The sequence below is a fragment of the Lontra canadensis genome, unplaced genomic scaffold, assembly GCF_010015895.1.
Source record: "Lontra canadensis isolate GAN:19392208 unplaced genomic scaffold, GSC_riverotter_1.0 scaffold12, whole genome shotgun sequence".
Lineage (NCBI taxonomy): Eukaryota > Metazoa > Chordata > Mammalia > Carnivora > Mustelidae > Lontra > Lontra canadensis.
In genome coordinates, this window is record NW_022631006.1 from 11068399 (window position 1) to 11090484 (window position 22086).

General features: G+C 36.1%; 1 protein-coding gene across 6 annotated transcripts in view; it reads left to right on the plus strand.

The window, feature by feature from the left end:
* TRPM7 (transient receptor potential cation channel subfamily M member 7) overlaps positions 1–17765 on the plus strand; it is a 116176-nt gene extending 98411 nt beyond the window's left edge. The window contains exons 32-40 of one of the 6 annotated variants that reach the window (XM_032856499.1): positions 791–841; positions 922–987; positions 1549–1832; positions 1975–2057; positions 2347–2552; positions 7334–7385; positions 7486–7592; positions 10734–10764; positions 16315–17765. In XM_032856499.1, coding sequence (XP_032712390.1) covers positions 791–841; positions 922–987; positions 1549–1832; positions 1975–2057; positions 2347–2552; positions 7334–7385; positions 7486–7592; positions 10734–10764; positions 16315–16333 — 899 coding nt within the window. In that variant the 3' untranslated portion in view covers positions 16334–17765. Of the gene's footprint in view, positions 1–17; positions 117–790; positions 842–921; positions 988–1548; positions 1833–1974; positions 2058–2346; positions 2553–7333; positions 7386–7485; positions 7593–10733; positions 10765–16267 lie in introns of those variants that run through there. The other 5 variants (XM_032856500.1, XM_032856497.1, XM_032856501.1 and 2 more) reach the window with 5 other exon arrangements.
* The last annotated feature ends 4321 nt before the right edge of the window (positions 17766–22086 follow it).

Genomic DNA, 22086 nt, shown 5'->3' on the forward strand with positions numbered 1-22086 from the left:
ATTCCATGCCTTTGCAGATGTTGCCGTGACCACACCACTGCCTTCCAAACTACACTCGTTTTGTGCTTCTCTTTTCTGAGACATTCTTCAACCTTCTCTCAAGCAGGAGGCATTTGGTACCCCTCCTCTAAAGTCCTATTAGTATATACACATCATACATACACGTCTATATGCTATAGTCCATATGTATGTATATATTATATATATAATGTGTATATTTCATAGTTACTACATGTATTAAAAATGTTGACTGACTTCCTTCTCTTGCAAGACAGTATTTTCTTTTTCATTTATAGTCTAAAAACTTAACACATAGCAGATTCAGTTTATTCTCCACTCTCCGTATTATGATTAAAAAGTGAAGTCCTCAAATACATTTAAGTATGGAGCAGGGGCTTTGGGGGTATGTTTCATATTCCAGAGTTCATCTTCTTATGGTCAGCCCACTTAAATTGGTTTCTTGGCTATAGGCCCTGCCTCCTAAAGGTTGAAAACTAAAAGATATTTTTCTTTTTGACCAGGGGAGTATAGGAAGAATACAGTTTATGACAGGAGAGTATCAAACGTGCTTTTTTTCTTTTCAGGTATCCCAGTGCACAGTTAGGACTAATCTGGCATAATAAAAAAGAGTAATATAGCAAACATGTGATGAATATATTTTACTGTTTTTTTCTGTTTTTGCGAAAAGAGCTTACATGAAGGAACTTAGGATGATTATAAGAGAATAAGCAAAAATTTATGCCACATTAGTACTTTTAAAAGGGTTTCATTTGTTTATTTGCCATTTTAGGTCTCGCCTCTCCATTTAAACCAGTTATGGATACAAATTACTACTACTCAGGTCAGTACTATTAAAAACAAAATCTTAACAATATTTTGAGCTTTTAGGGATTTCATTATTTTTCTCTCATTTTTGTGCAGCTGTGGAAAGAAATAATCTGATGAGATTATCCCAGAGCATTCCATTTACTCCTGTGCCTCCAAGAGGTAAATCCTAAAAGTAAAGAAGTGAAAGGGAAAATAAACCTTTCATTAATAATGTGATATTTAACTGTTGTATAGAACGTTAGTGGTGACAGAAGGAAGGGTCACATTAAGTATCAATTACATATAAATTTTAATTAGCAAGAGTCAAGTATCAGTCATCAGAATTATTAGATTTCTCTGTTTCTGGCTTATCCAGAAGTAATAGTGTATTCTAATTCAGCAAGGCTCTTAATCCATTGTCTAGTAAAGAAAGCATAGATAATTTGACATCACAGGGTTGTGGAACAGTTGCTTTCTTAAAAAGTTTTTCTTGAAAATGTTCATAATTTCAAAAATGCTTATCATTACTAAATACACATGAATTTTAGAGGTATTAGTAGATTCTTGATTTCTGAGAATTTGTTGCCCTTAAACTTCTTTTATAAAATGACACACAACTTTGTCCAGTTCACTTTCTGTTCCTTACTTAATCTTAAAAAAGATAACCTGCTAATTTTTATCTACTTTGTCATTTTAAGAGAGTCATAATTTGACCTCAGAATGTGTCCATTCATCTTGCAGGTGAGCCTGTCACAGTATATCGCTTGGAAGAAAGTTCACCCAGTATACTGAATAACAGCATGTCTTCTTGGTCACAGCTCGGCCTCTGTGCCAAAATAGAGTTTTTAAGTAAAGAGGAGATGGGAGGCGGTTTACGGAGAGCTGTCAAAGTACAGTGTACCTGGTCAGAACATGATATCCTCAAATCAGGTCATCTTTATATTATCAAATCTTTTCTTCCTGAGGTGGTTAACACATGGTCAAGTATTTATAAAGAAGATACAGTTCTGCATCTCTGTCTCAGAGTAAGTGCTAGTGAATGTGTAACAGTGGAAGATTATTCGAGGTTCATCTTTTCACTTCTAAAGTTTGTTAAGCCAAATAAGATCTTAGTTTCAGTGTTCAACAAGGTGTTTTTTGTGTGTTGTTGTTGTTGTTGTTCTATAGGAAATTCAACAACAGAGAGCAGCACAGAAGCTCACATTTGCCTTCAACCAGATGAAACCCAAATCCATACCATATTCTCCAAGGTAAATCTTGAAATATTTCTTAACATCTTTTGGTTTTATGTGGGTAGCATTCTTTTTGACCTTCATTATTAATGCTGAATATTTAATTATTTACCCATTTTAAAGCTCAATTATAATTTTGTTCTAATTTGTTTAACTATTAATTATTGTAGTTAGTTAAAATAGTTAAATATAGTTAAAAATTCAACTATTTAAATTATTTAAATTAAAGCTACTTAAATTTAAATAGCTAGAAATTTATTAATTATAAAACTATTAATTTCTAATCTATTTAACTATTTTTCGTAAGGTTCCTTGAAGTTTTCCTGCTGTATTGCCATTCAGCAGGACAGTGGTTTGCTGTGGAAGAATGTATGACTGGAGAATTTAGAAAATACAACAATAATAATGGTGATGAGATTATTCCAACTAATACACTGGAAGAGATCATGCTAGCCTTTAGCCACTGGACTTATGAATATACAAGAGGGGAGTTACTAGTACTTGATTTACAAGGTAAATTTATTAAAGTATTGCTAAAGTGAAATTGTACAGTAGATTCTCAACTAGTTGTATGTTATGAATGATAAACAGAAATCCACTAACTTATAGATAGGTAAAACCATGTGTCAGTAATGAAGCTATTACTAAAAAGTAAGTAACAGCCATAGCATATAGCCATCAGGGCCCTGAATAGTGGCATCTTGTTATTTCAATTGTTATTTAGGTGATACAGATGTTTTGATAAGCAAAAACGTACGCAATCCACTATTCTACTCTTAGATGTGTATGTAGCCCCAGTCTTTCTTTCTTTTTTTTTTTTTTTTAAGATTTTATTTATTTATTTGACAGAGAACACAAACAAGGGGTATGGCAGGGAGAGGGAGAAACAGGCTCCCCTGCTGAGCAGAGAGCCTGGTGTAGGGCTTGATCCCAGGATCCTGGGATCATGATCTGAGCCAAAGGCAGATGCTTACCCAGTTGAGCCAACCAGGCACCCCGTAGCTTCAGCCTTTTAAAATTATAAAGAGGGAGCGCCTGGGTGGCTCAGTGGGTTAAAGCCTCTGCCTTTGGCTCAGGTCATGGTCTCAGGGTCCTGGGATTGGGCCCCGCATCGGGCTCTCTGTTCAGCAGGGAGCCTGCTTCCTCCTCTCTCCCTGCCTGCCTCTCTGCCTACTTGTAATCTCTGTGTATCAAGTAAATAAATAAAATCTTTAAAAAAAATTATAGGGGCACCTGGGTGGCTCAGTGGGTTAAAGCCTCTGCCTGCGGCTCAGGTCATGATCCCAAGGTCCTGGGATTGGGCCCCGCATCGGGCTCTCTGTTCAGCAGGGAGCCTGCTTCCTTCTCTCTGCCTGCCTCTCTGCTTACTTGTGATTTCTGTCAAATAAATAAATAAAATCTTTAAAAAAAATTATAGACTTTTTGAAACAGTAACAAGTGTATCTGTTGTTCCTGATGTTTATGTTATATATTATTGTGACTTAAACTACCTAAATACTTAATGGATTAAAACAACCATTTTATTTGATTACAGTTCTTTGGTTCAGGAATTTGGATGGGACATAGTGAGGATGGCTCATCTCTGCTGTCTTCTCAGAGGGTTTGAATGGTTAGAGCCTAAGCATGGACAGCTTGCTGGAGTCAAATGTCTGAGGTTTCTGTTCACTGACATCTGAATCCCTCAGTTATCCACCATGTGATCTCTCCCCATGGCTATTTAACTGGGGACTTTCTTATAGCATGGTAGTTTCAGGTAGTTAGACTTTTACATAGCAGCTAGCTTCCTCCAGAGAGAAGGCAGTAACTCTTAGGACTAGGTCCAGAACTGGTGCAGATCTCTTCCTCTGCATTTTACAGTCCAGGTGATAAGGATAACTCAGATTCAAGAGGTGGTGAATGGCTTCTGAGTAAATACTACTTCTTGAGTAAAGTAGCGTGTATACAAAGAAGGAAAAAGTGATCATAACCGTTTTTGCAGGTAAAAGGGGGAAAAAAACAGAAATTGTGGCTGGGAGAGGGCCAATTTGCTTACAGTAATGTCTGAAGCTTCACAGCAGGGTCAAAGGAAAGTAAAATTTTATGAGTAATTTGCCAACTCTGCCTGAGTGGTACTTTCACATGATAGCTTCCATAATTGTTTTTCCTTAAAGAGCAGCCTTAATTTCAAATGTCAACACAGACCAGATCTCAGAATCACAAAGATGATTATTTAGAATGTTTATCACTTGATGGCTTTTTTATTATAGACATAAGTCACAAATATCAAGGATTGTGCTGAAAAGCAAATGGCATTGTTTCGAGCTCAAGAAAGAAAATCTGTAAAAATAACTATCCTTTTTTTAGTAGTTCACCATTTTATATAAATGATTTAGTAGTATATATAGTGACAACTGGTATATATTATTAGATGGGTCAATCCAGTTAAGTAAAAAGGATCTTCAAGTTTATTCTTTTTTTTTTTTTTTAAGATTTTATTTATTTGACAGAGATCACAAGTAGGCAGAGAGGCAGACAGAGAGAGAGGAGGAAGCAGGCTCGCCACTGAGCAGAGAGCCCGATGAGGGGCTCGATCCCAGGACCCTGGGATCACGACCCTAGCTGAAGGCAGAGGCTTTAACCCACTGAGCCACCCAGGAGCCCCTTAAAGTTTATTCTTAAATAAGTATTATTTAATTATCTTCAAACATGCATAGGGGGTAAAGCCAAATTGATTTTGTCTGAAACAGTTAATTTGAAAGATAAGAGTTAGTGTGCCAGGCTGGGTCATTTAGTAGGACTTGCAACTCTTTTTTTTTTTTTTTTTTTTTAAGATTTTATTTATTAATTTGAGAGAGTGTGTGTGTATAAGCGGGGAAGGGGCAGAAGGCAATGGAAGCAGGGAGCCCAATTCAGAACTCCATCCCAGACCCCCAAGATCATGACCTGAACTGAAGACAGACACTTAACCAACTTAGCCACCCAGGCGCCCTAGGACTTGGAAACTCTTGATCGCAGCATCATGAGTTCAGGCCCCATGTTGAGCGTAGAGCTTACTTTGAATAAATAAAACGATGGAAGTTCTTTTCAATAAGCAAAGTAGTTGTGTTGTTCTTTACATCATTAATATGTTCCTGGAGCCATTTTTCTTAGGAATATTTGACACAGTTACTACAGACAAGTTAAGCACTATAGAAATATGTAAAGAACAGTTTTCCATCTTTACTGTTTTCTCTTCCTCTGTGAAGACAAATACACAGAGGCTTTTTTTTTTTTCCTTACCTTTTTTTTGTCTTTTTCTTAAGAGAGAGCGTAAGTGGGGAGGGGCAGCGGGAGAGAAAGGATCTTCAGCAGGCTCCATAGTGTGGAGCCCAACTCAGGGCTCAATCTCACGACCCTGAGATCGTGACCTGAGCTGAAATCAAGAGTTGGACACTTCTGAGCTACCCAGGAACTCCTTTCTTCCTTATTTTTAAATCATTTTGTTTTGTGTTGTGATTTTCCTCCAACTAGGATGATGCTGTGTGTGTGTCTGTGTGTGTGTGTATTTCACTTGTTTTTTTCCTAACAGTATATCATGGGCATCTTTTGGGTCATTACTGATAAATCTAAGTTATTCCTTTTAATATCTGCATAGCTTATAATATAGAGGAGTGACATGATTAACTCTTTTTGTTTCTTTTTTTTGCTACTACAAACAATGCTGCAACAAGCATACTCATGGACTACTACTTTTATTTCCATGACGTAGATTCTTGAATTGGCTTAGTAAGAAGAAGAGTTGAGTGCAATTTTTAAAAAATATTTATTTTTGAGAGAGAGAGCACGAGCAGGGGGCTAGGGTAGAGGGGAGAAGCAGACTCCCTGCTGAACAGGGAGCCTGATGCAGGACTCAGTCCCAGGAGCCTGAGATCATGACTTGAGCCAAAAGCAGACGGCTAACCAACTAAGCCATCCAGGTGCCCCTAGATAAGTGCAATTTTAATAGCTGCTGCTGAGTTACTTTTCTAAAAGGGTAAGAGCACTGGAATTCATATGTAAGACTTTATGTGAGTGCCCGTTTCTCCACAGACGACTTTTTTTTTTAAGGATTTATTTATTTATTTATTTATTTATTTTTTTTTAAGATTTTATTTATTCATTAGTTAGAGAGAGAGAGAGCATGAGCACAGGCAGACAGAGTGGTAGGCAGAGGCAGAGGGAGAAGCAGGCTCCCCGCTGAGCAAGGAGCCCGATGTGGGACTCGATCCCAGGACGCTGGGATCATGACCTGAGCCGAAGGCAGCCGCTTAACCAACTGAGCCACCCAGGCGTCCCAAGGATTTATTTATTTTATTTGAGAGAGAGAGAGCGTGAGCAGAGAGGAAGGGTAGTGGGAGGAGGAAAGAGTCAAGCAGACTCTGCACTGAGCACGGAGCCAACGGGCCGGGGGCTCAATCTCACAATCCTGAGATCAGGACCTAAGCTAAAACCAAGAGCTGGATGCTTAACTGACTGCACTACCCAGATGCCCCTCCAGTATTGAATATTCTTAATCTTTGCCAATCTGATAAGTAGTAGGTCAGTACATAGTCTTTATTTATATGAATAAGTAGATAAGAGAAACTGAAAATATTTGACTACACTTTTAATACCGCTGGGAAAGGATGAAGGTAAAGGAAGATGTTTGCAATCTTACTCTTCATGTAACCTGAATTTTGCAAGAAGATCTATTCGTGAGTTAATGTATGAGTTTTAAATATCCAAAATACTTTTTAAATGGCCTATAAATTACCTAATTGTTCTTTGCTAACTAAGTTGTAAAAAGGGATGGGGCACCTGGGTGACTCGGTTAAGAATCCGACTCTTGATTTCAGCTCAGGTCATGAGATTGAGCCCTGCATCCAGCTCTGTGCTCAGTGAGGAGTCTGCCTGAGGATTCTCTTCCTCTTCCCCTCCCTCTACTTGCATTTGCTTGCTCTCTCTCTCTTAAATAAATAAATCTTTAAAAAGGTGGGATCTCGAGATCATGTAGACCTTTTTTTTAACATAAGTAGATGTTTATTTGCAACTTTGTCCCTGTTTGCATCACAAGCAAGTGCCATTGACCAACTCTGACAATTAACTCTATTCCTGGTGTAGGAGCTGTTTGTCTTTGGTACAGTGTTAAGGTCTTAAGTCAGATTATGAAATAACAAGAGAAAAACTACAGGCTTGAATAGTTTAACAGCATATATGTTTGATGCTGTAAAATCTCATGACTTTTCATTATGCAAATGTCAGTGTTTATATCAATCATATAAATTGTCTTTTTTTTTAATATATATATACATATCAAGGTGTGGGTGAAAATTTGACTGATCCATCTGTGATTAAAGCAGAAGAAAAGAGGTAATAAATTTTAATTTCATTAAGATAGTTTATAATTTCAAATTCTACATTTGTTTGCATCAACTGCCTTTTTTTTTTTTTTAAACTACCAATTCTGCAGATCCTGTGATATGGTTTTTGGCCCAGCAAATCTAGGTGAAGATGCAATAAAAAACTTCAGAGCAAAACATCACTGTAATTCTTGTTGTAGAAAGCTGAAACTTCCAGGTAAACATTTTCTTAACCAGTCTAATTTATAAGTTGTTAGGAAATTTGGTTACTACTATACTTCATAAGACCAAGGGCACAAATACACATTATTTAACAAATGGATCTATGCTTTTTTTAATTGCTTATAAAAATACAAAGTTCATTGATTTAATACATATTGATTATGTGTCTGTTGGATGCCAAGAATTGTACTAGATGTTGACAATACAGTAGTGAACCAGACAAATGCCCTCTATGGAATTTAGTCAAATCTTTAATACCGGGGCACCTGGGTGGCTCAGTGGGTTAAAGCCTCTGCTTTCGGCTCGGGTCATGGTCTCAGGGTCCTGGGATCAAGCCCCGCATCGGGCTCTCTGCTCAGCAGGGAGCCTGCTTCCTCCTCTCTCTCTCTCTCTCTCTGCCTGCCTCTCTGCCTACTTGTGATCTCTGTCTATCAAATAAATAAATAAATAAAATCTTTAAAAAAAAAAAATCTTTAATACTGACAGGATTAACAGGGAGTTATAGGACTGTATAAATGCCAAACAGAAAAACTAGAACAGGTAAGCAAATCACTTAACACAAACTTAAGAGGTTGGGGAATCCTACCTGGGGAACTGACAGATTGCCTAAAATTGAAGGTTAAATAGACTTTCAAGTTAGCCTGGCAGAGTTGGAGAAAGACTAGTCTATGAAGCAGGAACAGATACATTCTCTCAGGATTGTAATTTTTTTATATTTAAATAATTATAAATTATGATTGAATCGAAGTTAAAGCACAAACCTGTGGTTCTCACCCTGTGGTGTGCATCAGCATCCTTGTGGAACTTCTTAAAAATTATAGGTCTCTGGAACTCAGCCTTGTGTTGTATTTTTTAAAGTCCCTGTCATTATGACCAATAATGCAGTAGTTGGAACTAGACTGCATGGCTCCAGAAAATACCTGCATTATAGAGGTATAGTTTTGCTTGCTTATTTATTTGAGGATTAAATGAGTTGGTATTTGTGAAGTATTTAGAACAGTGCCAGGCATATAGTAAGCATGTAAATGGTATGTTTTTTAACTTCTTACTTGTTCATTATGAGTATACAAGAAATACCATTAATTTTTATGTTTGTTTTTTGTTTATTGACTTGTATCCTGCAACCTTTCTAAACTCACTTAATTCTAGGAGTTGTTTTTGTTTTGTTTTATAAACTTCCTGAAATTTTCTGTGTAGATAGTAGAGACAGTTAAATTACTTCCTTTCCAACCTACATACCTTTTTTTTCTTTTTCTTGACTTTTTGCACTGGCAAGGAATTCTAGTACAGTGCTGAATAGGAATAGTGAAAGTAGACTTGCTTTGTTCCCAATCTTAAAGGGGAAGTGTTCAGTCCTCCATCATTAACATGATGTTAGCTTGTAAGGGTTTTGTAGATGTACTTCATGAGGTTGAGAAAATTTTCTTCTACTTGTTTCTTGAAAATGCTTATCCTGAATGGTGTTTAATTTTGTCAGGGTTTTTTGTTTTGTTTTGTTTTGTTTTTTGACGTCTATTTATATGGTCATTTGTTTTTTCTTCTTTAATAGGTTACTATTACGTTGTATTGCATTGATTTTTGAAATGTTGAACCAGTCATTCAGGACAAACTGCTTTGTCATAATATATTATCCTTTTTTATGTATTGTTGAAATCTGTTTGCTCATATTTTGTTGAGGCTTTTTCATCTGTGTGCATAAATAATATTTTTCTATGTTTCTTTTACCTTGTACTGTCTTTTGGTATCAGAATAATACTGACCTTAAAAAGAAGTTAGAAGTTTGTTGTGGGGAGTTGATTGTTTAGAATGGATACTTTCCCCCTTTTAAATGTTTGATAGAATTGTCTGGTGAAGCCATCTCATTGTAAAGTTCTTTGTCAGATTGTTTTAAATAAGTTTAATTTTTTAGGCAGATATATGACTATTGGGGTTATCCATTTTTTTTTTAGTGAGTTTTAGTAGTTTGTGTCTTTTAAGGAATTGGCTTATTTAAATTGTCAAATTTATGGGCATAGGATTATTTATATACTAATCTTATATTTTTAATGTTTGGGGTCTCTTGAATCCTCTCTGTTATTATGGTAATTTGTCTTTGTTTCTTGGTTATTCTGGTTACAGTGTCATTTTTATTGATACTTTGAAAGAACAAACTTTTCATTGTTTTACTCTACTTTCTGTTTTCAATTTTACTGATTTATTCTCTTTATTATTTCTGGTTTTTTGCTGGCTTTCATCTAGTTTGTTCTTTCTCTCATTTGTTAAGGAAAAAAGCTTAGATTATTGATTTAAGACCTTTTTTGTTTTTTTTTTATTTTTTATTTTTTAAAAGATTTTATTTATTCATTTGAATGAGAGAGAGAGCAAGAGGGAGAATACAAGCAGGGGAAGTGGGAGAGGGAGAAACAGGTTTCCTCTTGAGCAGGAAACCTGACACACAGCTCCATCTCAGGACCCTAGGATGATGACCCGAGCTGAAGGCAGACGCTTAAGGACTGAGCCACTCAGGCACCCTGAGACCTTTTTTTAAAAATTTTATTTATTTTTATTGACATAATGTATTATTTGTTTCAGGGTTACAGGTGTATGATTCATCAGTCTTACACAATACACAGTGCTCGCCACAACACATAGCCTCCCCAGTGTCTATCACCCAGCCACCCCATCCCTCCACCCTCCTCCAGTCCAGAAACCCTCAGTTTTTGTTTTTGAGTTTTTGAGTCTCTTATGGTTTGTCTCCCTCTCTGGTTTCATCTGTTTCATTTTTTTCCTCTTTTCCCCTATGATCGTCCGCTTTGTTTCTCAAATTCCACATATCAGTGAGATCATATGATAATTATCTTTCTCTGATTGACTTATTTCCTTTAGCATAATACCCTCTAATTCTGTTGATGTTGATGTAAATGGCAAGATTTCATTTTTTGATGACTGCCTACTATTCCTGTGTGTGTGTGTGTACATCATCTTTATCCATTCATCTTTTGATGGACATCTGGTCTCTTTCCATAGTTTGGCTATTGTGGATGTTGCTGCTATAAACATTGGGGTGCACGTGCCCCTTCAGATTACTACATTTGTATCAATGGGGGATTTGAGACCTTTTCTAAGAAAACATTTACTGCTATAAATTTGTCTTTAAGCATTATACTGACTGCATCCCATAAATTTTGGTATGTTTTATTTTTGGTTTTATTTAAAATATTTCTTATTAAAAAAAATAATAATAATTAAATAAAATGTTTCTTATTTTTCTTGACCTTATTTTCTGACCTAGGGACTATTTAGAAGTGTTTTTCTTAGCTCTCAAATATATGTTAATTTTCCAGATAGCTTTCTGTTGTTGACTTTTTTTTTGTTTAATTCCATTATGAGAGTATGCTTTTGTATGATTTCAATTTTGACAGTTTTTTTTAACCTTAATATAGTTTCTCTGTGAATGTTACATATCCACTTGAAGAGAATATTATAATGTTGATGGAATGTTCTATAAATGTTAATTATGGAAAGTTTTTTGATAATGTTCAGGTTTTCTGATATCCTTGATGTTTTGTCCCCTTGTTCTGTTGATTACTTAGAAAGGAGGTCTTAAAGTACAGTTATGGATTTGTCTATGTTGCCTTTCAGTTCATCAGTTTTTTCTTCATGTGTTTCGAAGTTTTGTCCTTAGGTACATACACATTTATAGTTGTTATGTCTTCTTCGTGAATTGATTCTTTTTATCATTATAGAATGCCATGGTAATTTTCCTTGTTCTGAGAAGTCTACTTTGTCTGATATTAACATAGCTACTCCATCTTTTTTTTTTTTTAAGATTTTATTTATTTATTTGACAGAGAGAGAGAGAGCACAAGTAGGCAGAGAAGCAGGCAGAGAGAGGGAGAGGCAGGCAGAGAGAGGGGGAAGCAGGCTCCCTGCTGAGCTCGATCCCAGGACGCTGAGATCATGACCTGAGCCGAAGGCAGAGGCTTAACCCACTGAGCCACCCAGGCGCCCCCCACCATCTATTTTTTGATAAATGCTTTTATCAAGTATATTTTCCCATTCTGTTTACCTACATATATTGTTTTTAAAGTGGGTTTCTTTAAAAGAAAGAATGTGGGATCCAAGCATATAGTTGAGCCTTAGGTTTAATTTGTTTTTTGTTTTTAAGTTTACGGTTTCCATTTTTAACTGGCATTTCAGACTTTTTACATTTAATGTAATTATTGATGTGGTTAGATTTAGGTTTTCTTGTTTTCTGATTGACGCCTTTGGTTTGTTTTTTTGTTTTGTTTTGTTTTGTTTTGTTTTGTTTCCACTTCTCTTTTCTGTTTCAGTATTCTGTTTTATCTCTCTGTTTAGTTTTTTAGTGCTTGCTCTTAGTTTTTCCTAACAAGAATATGTGTGTTTTGCTTTTGTTCATGAAGGGTATTTTTACTGGATCTAGAATTTTAGGTTGATACTATTTTCTTTCAGGGCTTAGAAAATGTTCTGTCTCTGGCCTGTGCTACCTCTGATGAAAATTGCACAGTCGTTTGAATTGTTCTTTCCCTATATGTGATGTGTCATTATAACCTAGCTCCTTTCAAAATTTGTATTTTTAGTGGTTTGATTCTGATACATATAGTTATAGCTTTGTCTGAGTTTATCTTGATTCAGGTTTACTTAGCTTCTTGAATTCACAAATTTATGATTTTTATCAAATTTGGGGAGTTTTTAGCTCTTCTTCAAGTATTTGTTCTGCATCAGTCTCTTTTCATCTCTTTCTGGAACTCCCATAAGAATATTAGACTTTTTTTTTTTTTTTTTTTATTTGATAGAGAGATCACAAGCAGGCAGAGAGGCAGGCAGAGAGAGAGGAGGAAGCAGGCTCCCTGCTGAGCAGAGAGCCCGATGCGGGGCTCGATCCCAGGACTCCGAGATCATGACCTGAGCCGAAGGCAGCGGCTTAACCCACTGAGCCACCCAGGCGCCCCGAATATTAGACTTTTTGATATTGTTTCACAGGGACTTGAGTCTCTGATTTTTTTTCCTTAAAAATTATTTTTTATCTGTTGTTTAGATTGGATAATTTCGATTGATGTATCAAGTTCACGGACTCTTTCCTTATTCTTCATTTCTTGATTCTCCTACCCATGCACTGGATTTGTTGTTTCAGTTATATTTTCCAGCCCTATAACTTCCTTTTGGTTCCTTTTAAACTGATATTTCTCTGCTGAAAACTTGTTTTTCTATTCTTCTTAGGTCTGTTTGTCATGGAGTGTGGTTATAGTAGCTGGTTTAAAGTCTTTAATCGTTCCATCTCAGTAATCTTGAGGTTGGCATGTCTTGTCTTTTTTGAGATTCTTTGAGATATTTCTAGTTCTTTGTATCTCTAATAATTTTAGCTGGATATTTTGAAATTATGAGATTCTGGGTCATATTAAAAATACTCTAAAGAGTGTCGATTTTTTTTGTTTATGTTAGTAGACAGCTCGGTTAAGCTCAGTTTACAATCCCCGTCTACTTTTTGTATATGTGATTCCAATGTCAGTTTGGTTTTCAAAGCCTTTGCAGTATTACTCTGATTTCTTTCACTGTAAATAGACATGGTCAAGTCTAGGAACTGACTGGAGGTTGGCACCATCGTTTAGTCCTCAAAGCCTCTCCTGTGCTATCTTTCCAAATGTGTGCCATTGGAGGGTGAACTTGGGATTTCTTACACAAATTTAGAGTGCCCCTCTCCATTTTCTTCCATTCCATGATTTCTTCCATACTTTGTGATTCTGAAGGGCCTCTTTTTAGGCAGGGTAGAGGGGCCAGGGACAGAGCAGGTACTCTGATTAGAAAGCCAGGATTGTGGCCTCCCTATATTGTCCCACATTTCCTTCAGCTGAGTCCATTTCTGATACTAAGTGTCAAGGAAAAAGAGAAACTTTTTAAATCATAAAGATAGTGATTTTTAGTTCTTGTGGTCCCAGGGAAGGGTTTTTATCTTGGAATTACAGGTACTTGCTCAGCTGCCACACCCTGAGTCCCTCTCCATGACTGGGCGTTGTCTTATGTAACATCCAGAGGAGCAAAAAGAGAAAAATAAGAAAGAGGGCATTTCCCTCAAGATTCTCCATTCCACAGAGTCCTCCTTCCTGATGTCTGGCCAGGAAATTCTAGAATTTTTTCTGTACATGCTCACTGTACATTTCTGAAATTAAGCTGTATGTAATTCTAAGCCTGGAAATAAGAGGGGGAAAAAACCCCAAAACACTCACCACTAATCGAGGTCATTCTTCAAGTTTTGATCCCCTTCCTCCATGTGTTTGCTCACTCTTTTCAGGAGTCTCAGATAGTGGCCTTATGTTTATGTGAAGGGTTTTAACTTGTACTCTGTGGAAAAGATAAAATTGAATGTGCTTAAGTCCATTTTAGCCAAAACTAGAACATAACAGTGGTGAATTTAATAGGCAGCCCAGATACAATTTTTATTTGGTTATTATATAATAAAGTATATTACTTAAAATGGTATATAAATTATGTGTCATTTGGAGCCAATGTTATTTTAAATATAGTATATCTATTTTTTAAATTATTATCATAATTAGTATTTTATAGCTTGAAAGAGACCTTAAAAGCAATCCAGTCAAAATCTGTCATTATCCAGAACATATCATTAGAAGTGACATGATTTGTTCATGGTTACACCATAAGTTAACATTTTCAGGACTTGAATTATAATTGGGTTTCTCTCCATTGTTCTTGGTGTACGATATAGCTATAAGTTAATTTGCATTCCCTAAGACCATAGTGACAACAATCTTGGAATTAAAAATTTATCAAAACTTACTCATATAATGTAGCAAGTATGTATTTGGATATTGAATACAGGCTATCACTCAAAATAAAGAGTTCATATTCTGAGTGCCAGTTATATTTTATGTAGAGATAAAGAAGTATATGGATATATGTAGGACTGTGGTTAGTTTTAAGTTAAATTTGTTATTATTGCATTGTTTTCCAATTTTGCAGCCATTGTCTATAACTCCCAAAGTGATTTCATCCTATCCCATAGCTATAAATATAATCCAAATACTGATAATATCAAACTTAACTGAAGACATACTGTCTTTCCTGAGCTCCTGTTTCTGTATTCAGTTTCCTACATCTCTACTGGGATACTTTATAGCATCTTTATAAGTAGTACGTCCATTGCAGAACTCTGGACTCATTTCCCACCCCTACACTTCCCTATCTCATTGTTTACCCAGTTGCTCAGGCTCAAAACTTAAAAGCTAATTGGTTTTTCTTCTCTCACCTTTCATAGCCAGTCTGTCAAATTCTGTCTACTCTTTTTCTGAATGAAGTCTTTCTAGAATTCATCCATTTCTCTTAATCCTAATTGCCACCATTCGTTTCCTGTGTTCTTGCCAAATGCCCTTAACAAAGCTTCACATGACAGAATAGTCACTTAAATTTGATTATGTTCCTCCTTCAACACTATTTAATACTGTCAGCTTCATACCTTACCATAGCTAGCATCCCATAGATCAGGGGTCAACAACTTTGCTGTAAAAGGCAAAGTAGTAAAATATTTTAGGGTTTGTGGACCATATGGCCTATGTCACAGCTCCCTGGCTCTACCGTGGTAGTACAGAAATAGACAAAGGCAGTCTAAACAAATAAGCATGGCTCATTCCAATAAAACTGTTTACATGATGGACATTGGGGAGGGTGTGTGCTATGGTGAGTGCTGTGAATTGTGTAAGACTGATGAATCATAGATCTGTACCCCTGAAACAAATAATACCTTATATGTTAATTTTTAAAAGTTTAAAAAAAAAAAAGGCAGCCGGTGAGATTTGGCTCACTGTATTTTGATAACCCTTGGCCAGTAACTTCTGCTTGACCCCATTTTCTACTAGTCTTCCCCTTAGTTACTGCATTTGCGCATGCTGTCTTCTTGCTATTTTTAGGAAACACCAAGTCCATTTCCTTTTTACAGTCTGCAGTTAATCTTCCCGCTACCTAGAACACACTTCCTAGAGCTTTGAGTCATTTCTCAGTATTCGGGTCTTCACTCAGATACGACCTCCTGTGCCTCTTCTGCCTAACTTTAAAAGAATCAGCGTATACCATCTTCTCTCTGGCCCTCATCATACTGTTTCCTTCAGAGCCCTTATTATTACACAATTCTGTTATTTTTTTGTTTCTCTTCAGCCACAAGAATATAAGCTCCATGAGAGCAAGGACTTTGTCTGCCTTGCTTATTACTGTGTTTCCACTCTTACATAAGTTACTGAATCATGGGCGCCTGGGTGGCTCAGTGGGTTAAAGCCTCTACCTTCAGCTCAGGTCATGATCTCAGGGTCCTGGGATCGAGTCCCGCATCGGGCTCTCTGCTCAGCAAGGAGCCTGCTTCCCTCTCTCTCTCTCACTCTCTGCCTGCCTCTCCATCTACTTGTGATCTCTCTGTCAAATAAATAAATAAAATCTTAAAAAAAAAAAAAGTTACAGAATCATGGTCAGAACATAATACTTATTTGTTGAATGAATTCATTTTTATGTGTGTAAATTTTGTGACTTTTGGATTTAAAACAACCTGCTAGACTGTAGATCTGTGGCACATTTAGAGGAAAATTGATTTAGAAAATGTTAATTTTTCATTTCTGTGAAATACTGACTCTTTTATCTTTTTTTTTGTTGTTGTGGGTGTGAATATAGATCTGAAGAGGAATGACTATACACCTGATAAAATTCTGTTTCCTCAGGATGAGCCTTCAGATTTGACTCTTCAGCCTGGAAATTCCACCAAAGAATCAGAATCAACTAATTCTATTCGTCTGATGTTATAATATTACTGAATCATTGGCTTTGCCTACACCTCACAGAAATGTTACCTTGTCATTTTTCCTTCAGGAGGAAATTGTTGAGTAATAGAGAAAAATGTATGCAAATGAACGTACTAATTCAGGCACAGTTAAAAGGTCAATATTCTTTTGACCTGATTAAAGTTGTTAGTCAGGAACTCCCTATAGGATACAGCTGGCAGCTGTTAAATTTTTAAGGTAAAGGAAAATTAGTATTTATAACTTTTTAAAGGGCTCTTTTTAGCAGAAGATTCATTTGACTTCGTTCTGATGAGGGTGATACCCTCTGTCATGCGGTGCAATACCATTAACCAAAGTTAAGTGTCTGTGCAGATTTTCTTGGCAGCTGGTTTACTGCCATTCAGCTAGTGAAATGAAGAAATCACCCAGCCTTTTGGTTAAATGGCAAGATGTCTTCCTCAGTGTGTTTTAGTGTGTTCAGTGGTGATGTCACTAGTTCCCAGCTAGATGCTTATTGGCCATGGGAAAGGAGATGACTTACTATTCTAGATCCATAGGGATACAAGAACCCTGAGCTGAAAACCATTTTCTAAGAGGACTTTTATGAATCAGGATTAGGCTCCATATTTAAAGATGGAGGCAGTTTTTTTGTTAAATAGAGCCCAAATTGTGCAGAAGTATTAGTTTTTTTGTTTTGTTTTGTTTTTTTTTAACATTGTTTTATCAAGTCCTTGTTAAGTAGAAGAAAGCCATGGTAGACTGGTATAATCTAAATATATCAGAGAGAAACCTAACTCACTGTTGAAGAGAAGTTACCTTGTAAAAAAAGTTCAAGTGCTTTTTTCCTATCTCTATTTATAGTGACAACCTGGAAGCTACATACTTCTCCAAAGATTTTATTGACCAGTATATCAAATCAGAATGTAAACATAAATTCTTGCATATATTTAAAATTGTGTAGGAACATCTGAACATGAGTATTGTTTGTGGTACTTACTTAAGAAATTGAGTTGGATTATCATTATGTGATGTCGGGAGATTGCAATGTAACTTTATGCAAATAAAATGTAATTTAACTGTCCCAGATATTGTTGAATACTCAACAACAAGAAAAGCTTTCATCTGACTAAAGTTTTATGCTTTTTTTTTCTTTTTGTTTGTTTCCTAGGTACTAATTTTAATTTTTATTTAGGAAGGAGCAGTGTAAATCTTACTTGTATTCAGTAGTGTATCTCATAGATACAGACAAGGCAAGAAGAGATAAGCTGTTTAAATAGTGTTTAATATTAAAGGGGGGGAAGAAAAAGTGTATTAAAGATATTATACTATATACATTTTGTATATCATAAAATCTTTAAAAGAAATTAAATAAATTTATTCTTGTTTACAGATGTTTAGTGAGTTTAATCATTCTGAAAAATTGTCTTATGTTTTCAGAGTGTCTTGGTTTTTTTATTTTCAGAGTATCAATTTTTTTAAATGAACCATTTTGTATACTTAAGCTTTTTCATTTCCTGTCCTGTATATTGTTCAGAGTGGTCTTGTTTCCTACTGTTTCTCTCTTTTTTTATAGATTTATTTTTAAAGAGAGAGAGAGAGATCAAGCATGTGCAAGCCAGGGAAGGGTTAGACGGAGAGAATCTCATGCAAACTCCCCACTGAGCATGGAGCTCAATGTGGGGCTTGATCCCATGACCCCGAGATCATGACCTGAGCTGAAATCAAGAGTCAGATGTTCAGGGGCACCTGGGTGGCTCAGTGGGTTAAAGCATCTGCCTTCGGCTCAGGTCATGGTCTCAGGGTCCTGGGATCGAGCCCCGCATCGGGCTTTCTGCTCAGCAGGGAGCCTGCTTCCTCCTCTCTCTCTGCCTGCCTCTCTGCCTACTTGTGATCTCTGTCTGTCAAATAAATAAATAAAATCTTAAAAGAAAAAAGAGATGTTCAACCAACTGAACTACCCAGGCGCCCCCCCCCAGCCTTTTAAAAGTCTGTTTCTTGTTCTGTCAGATACAGAGATAGGGGTTATCACTATGTTTAATTTTATGTTGATTATTCTCACCAGATAATAATAGTAGAGAACATTTATATAGTACTTAATATATGCCAGGCATTAATTCTAAGTACTTTACATATGTTTACCCATTTAATCCTTAAAATAGTCTTATGAAATAGCTATTATATTATCATGAAATTAGAAAATAAAAGCATTAGGTAAAGTAACTTTCCTAAGATTCTTATAATTAGTATGTAGCAGCACTAGGATTCAAACCCAGGAAGACTTGCTTTTTTGTACGCTTCTGAGCTTCATGTTATGTTGACTTTTCAAGCATGATGATGAATCATTTCTGTACCAGTTCCTGCTTTCTTTTATAAATCTACTCCATAACTTCTCTTTGCTAATTCTGGAGAGTAACAGTTTTCCAGAAAACTCTATTTCTCATTCCAAAGAAGTGTGATCTTTCTTTAGATTACTGAATTTCATCATTATTACTCTGGTCCAAAAGTGTCATTTGCTTAATTTCTTTAATATTTTTTTCTCAGGTTCTTATTACTGAGAACAAAGCTCCATCTCTTTACCAAACTACTTCTTAAAACATTGCAGATGTTCTTTGATAATATGCCTTCATCAGCCTGGTTACATATGAGCCATCATCATTTTAAAAGTAATGCATGGTTGGTTGTATTGGAACTAAGGTAAAGATTCTAAAGTGTAAAGAAAAAAATATAAAAATTACCCTCATTTCCCATTCTTAAGTTGAACTGTGTTGTTTTATAGTTACATCTCTTTTTACCCCATTAGATTATACACTTCACAGAGGAAAGAACCCTTCAAATTTTTCACTACTATAGCACCCAACACCTTACATAGTACATGATTTGTGATAGGCACAACATTTAGAAGAAACTTTTTAAAAATGTTCTTCTGCAATACCAAACTTTGTCTTGAGGAAGATAGATCATAGTGATATATAGTCTTTTGTGTTTAAGTGGACAATCAAGGCAAGAGTAGCCAATAAATAGCCATTTATCACTCAGATCAAGTAATTACTTGCAGGAAAGAATAAATCTACAGGCAGGGGTTTTTGTGATCCTCCTTACTTACCGGATCTGCTCTCATTGTTTCCTAGCTAGGTTTCACATAAGGTATCTGTATTTGAGGAAGCTGACCCCTCAGATCTGTCACAACTAGCACTGTTAATGTAATACTTAGTAATTATGTACTGGAGTGAAGCCTCTCAACCACTCTATCTCTGAAAACTTGGTCTGTGTTACCAGCTGAGAGCTGTCTTACTTATTTTTGTATTTCCCTTAGAGACTTGCTGGCATGTGTGTCATAGACTATAGATGGTCAATAAATACATGTTGAAGAAGTACCACAGAATATTTCCAATATTAGACCATCTGTGAGCTTTTCCTTAGGTAAAATCCCAAGCTGTTGTTTTGAACCTCTCTGAAATATGTTTTTCTTCTCTTTGGAAATTGCTCAAACTGGAGTTTCTGACTGGGGTCCATGATAATGCCTTAGTGGTCATGGGCAGGAAGCAGGGAGGGAGAGCACATGGTTATTCTTCAGAAAAGCTGCATCTCCAGTCCACAATGAAGAGCACCAGTCAAAACTGCGTGCTGTCATGTGCTGCCCCACCGCACACGTAGCCCTCTCCTTTACTGTTCTGTTCTTGGGATTTCTATGTAGTCTCCATCAGTGGAACTTCTCTTCCTTTTTTTTTTTAATATGAGGAAAACTTTTTTTTTGAAGATTTTATGTTTTTATTTGACAGATCACAAGTAGGCAGAGAGGCAGGCAGAGAGAGAGGAGGAAGCAGGCTCCCCATGGAGTCGAGAGCCCCATGCGGGGCTCAATCCTAGGACCTTGAGATCACAACCCAAGTCAAAGGCAGCGGCTTTAACCCACTGAGCCACCCAGGGGCCCCTCTTCCATTTTAATTATAAATGCCTTAGTATGTGTTTTTAAAATATGAGAACTATGATATATTTACACCTAAAAAATTAAGTTTCTTAGTACCAGAAAGTGTCATTCTCAAAAAAAAATTTATTTTTACAATTTGTTTCAGTCAGTACCCACCTGAGATTTATTACACATTGCAGTTGCTTGATTTGTCTTTAAAATTTTAATATATAGGCTTCTCTTGCCATCTCCCCCGCCCACCACAACCTAGTTTATTTTTTAAAGAACCCAATTGTTTGTTCTAAGAAGTTTCCCACATTCAGGGTTTTGCTGATTATTTCCCTTAGGTGCCATTTACATCTTTCTGTTTCTTGAATATGCCATGAACTGTTAGGCTGAGGTTTGGTCAAATTCAAGACTGATTTTTTGTCAAGAATGTGTCATCAGTGGTAGTGTATACTTCCATTAGGAAATGCAGGAAGTACACACTTTTTGATGGGCATTAATTAGGTCAGTAATTCTTGAAGTACCCCAGGGTACTTTCATGGGCCCACAAGGTCAAAACTAATATAATCTGGGACGTCTGGGTGACTCAGTTAAGCGTCTGCCTTTGGCTCAGGTCATGATCCCAGAGTCCTGGGATAGAGTCCCACATGGGGCTCCTTGTTCAGCAGGGAGCCTGCTTCTCCCTCTGCCTGCCACTGCCTCTGCTTGTGCTTTCTCTCTTAAATAAAATCTTAAAAGAAAAAGTAGCTGTGAGCACAAATGCAAAGCTAAAACATCAAGATAATTCAAATAAAGTAACATCATATGAGGGCTCAATCATAACACATGTAAGAAAGTAAAAAAAAATGGAAAATATTTGGTAAGAGTTGAAAACAATAAATCCAAGTGATCAATAGATTGTAAGCTATGTGAGGGTAAAGATTTGTATTTTATGCTATTAAATATCTAGCACAGTGACTGACATGAAGTAGATGCACAATAAATATTTTCTGGATTAATGAATGAGATGCAACAACTGTTTGATGCAAGACCTAGAAAGGAGGAAATAAAAGTCACCTACTTCATGCCACAGTTTGGTTAACTCTGCAAATAATGGCAAAAATAGTAATGACTTTACAAAAGAAAAAAAAATTGGATTGGCAAAAGAATTCTCACCTGTCATATAGTATCCAGGAGGTAGGAAAGCACAATTATTAGGAGAAAGGGAGGTTTTGAACACAGCCATGTGATGGCATTCCCAGAAAGTTTACCATTTTCTCAGAAAATGTCAATCGAGGATATATTCAAGCAAAAAGAAAGACAGGACCCAAATAGGAAGACATGAGATAAAAGAGGCAAACAAATATTCATAAAATACACAAATTCTAATACTTGCTGGCAAATACTTATACATGGTAAAAAATTTTAAAGGAAACTAGAATAAAATGTTTTTAAATATTAAAAGATTCACGGGAAGATGATGGTTAAGCACACTAATGGTCTCATCTATTTGGGTAAAGTTAACTGATTTTAATTGATCAAAAAGTACTTTTAAGTATGGGTACTATCCTGGCTGATTATATGATCTCAAGGAACTAAATACAATTTCACACACAGTCATTACAAGCCATCTAGAACTTAAAAACCAAGTAGACTGGCAAAATAATGGTATCCCTTGTTATTCAAACTTTGGACCCAAATAAATGAAGGTAATAAGGGGCTACTTGTACAATTGTTGAAATATTTAAAAGAAACAATCCAAGAATATAAAAACAATGTACGACTTCTAGACAAGAGTAGGAAGGGAGGTTTTAAAAAGT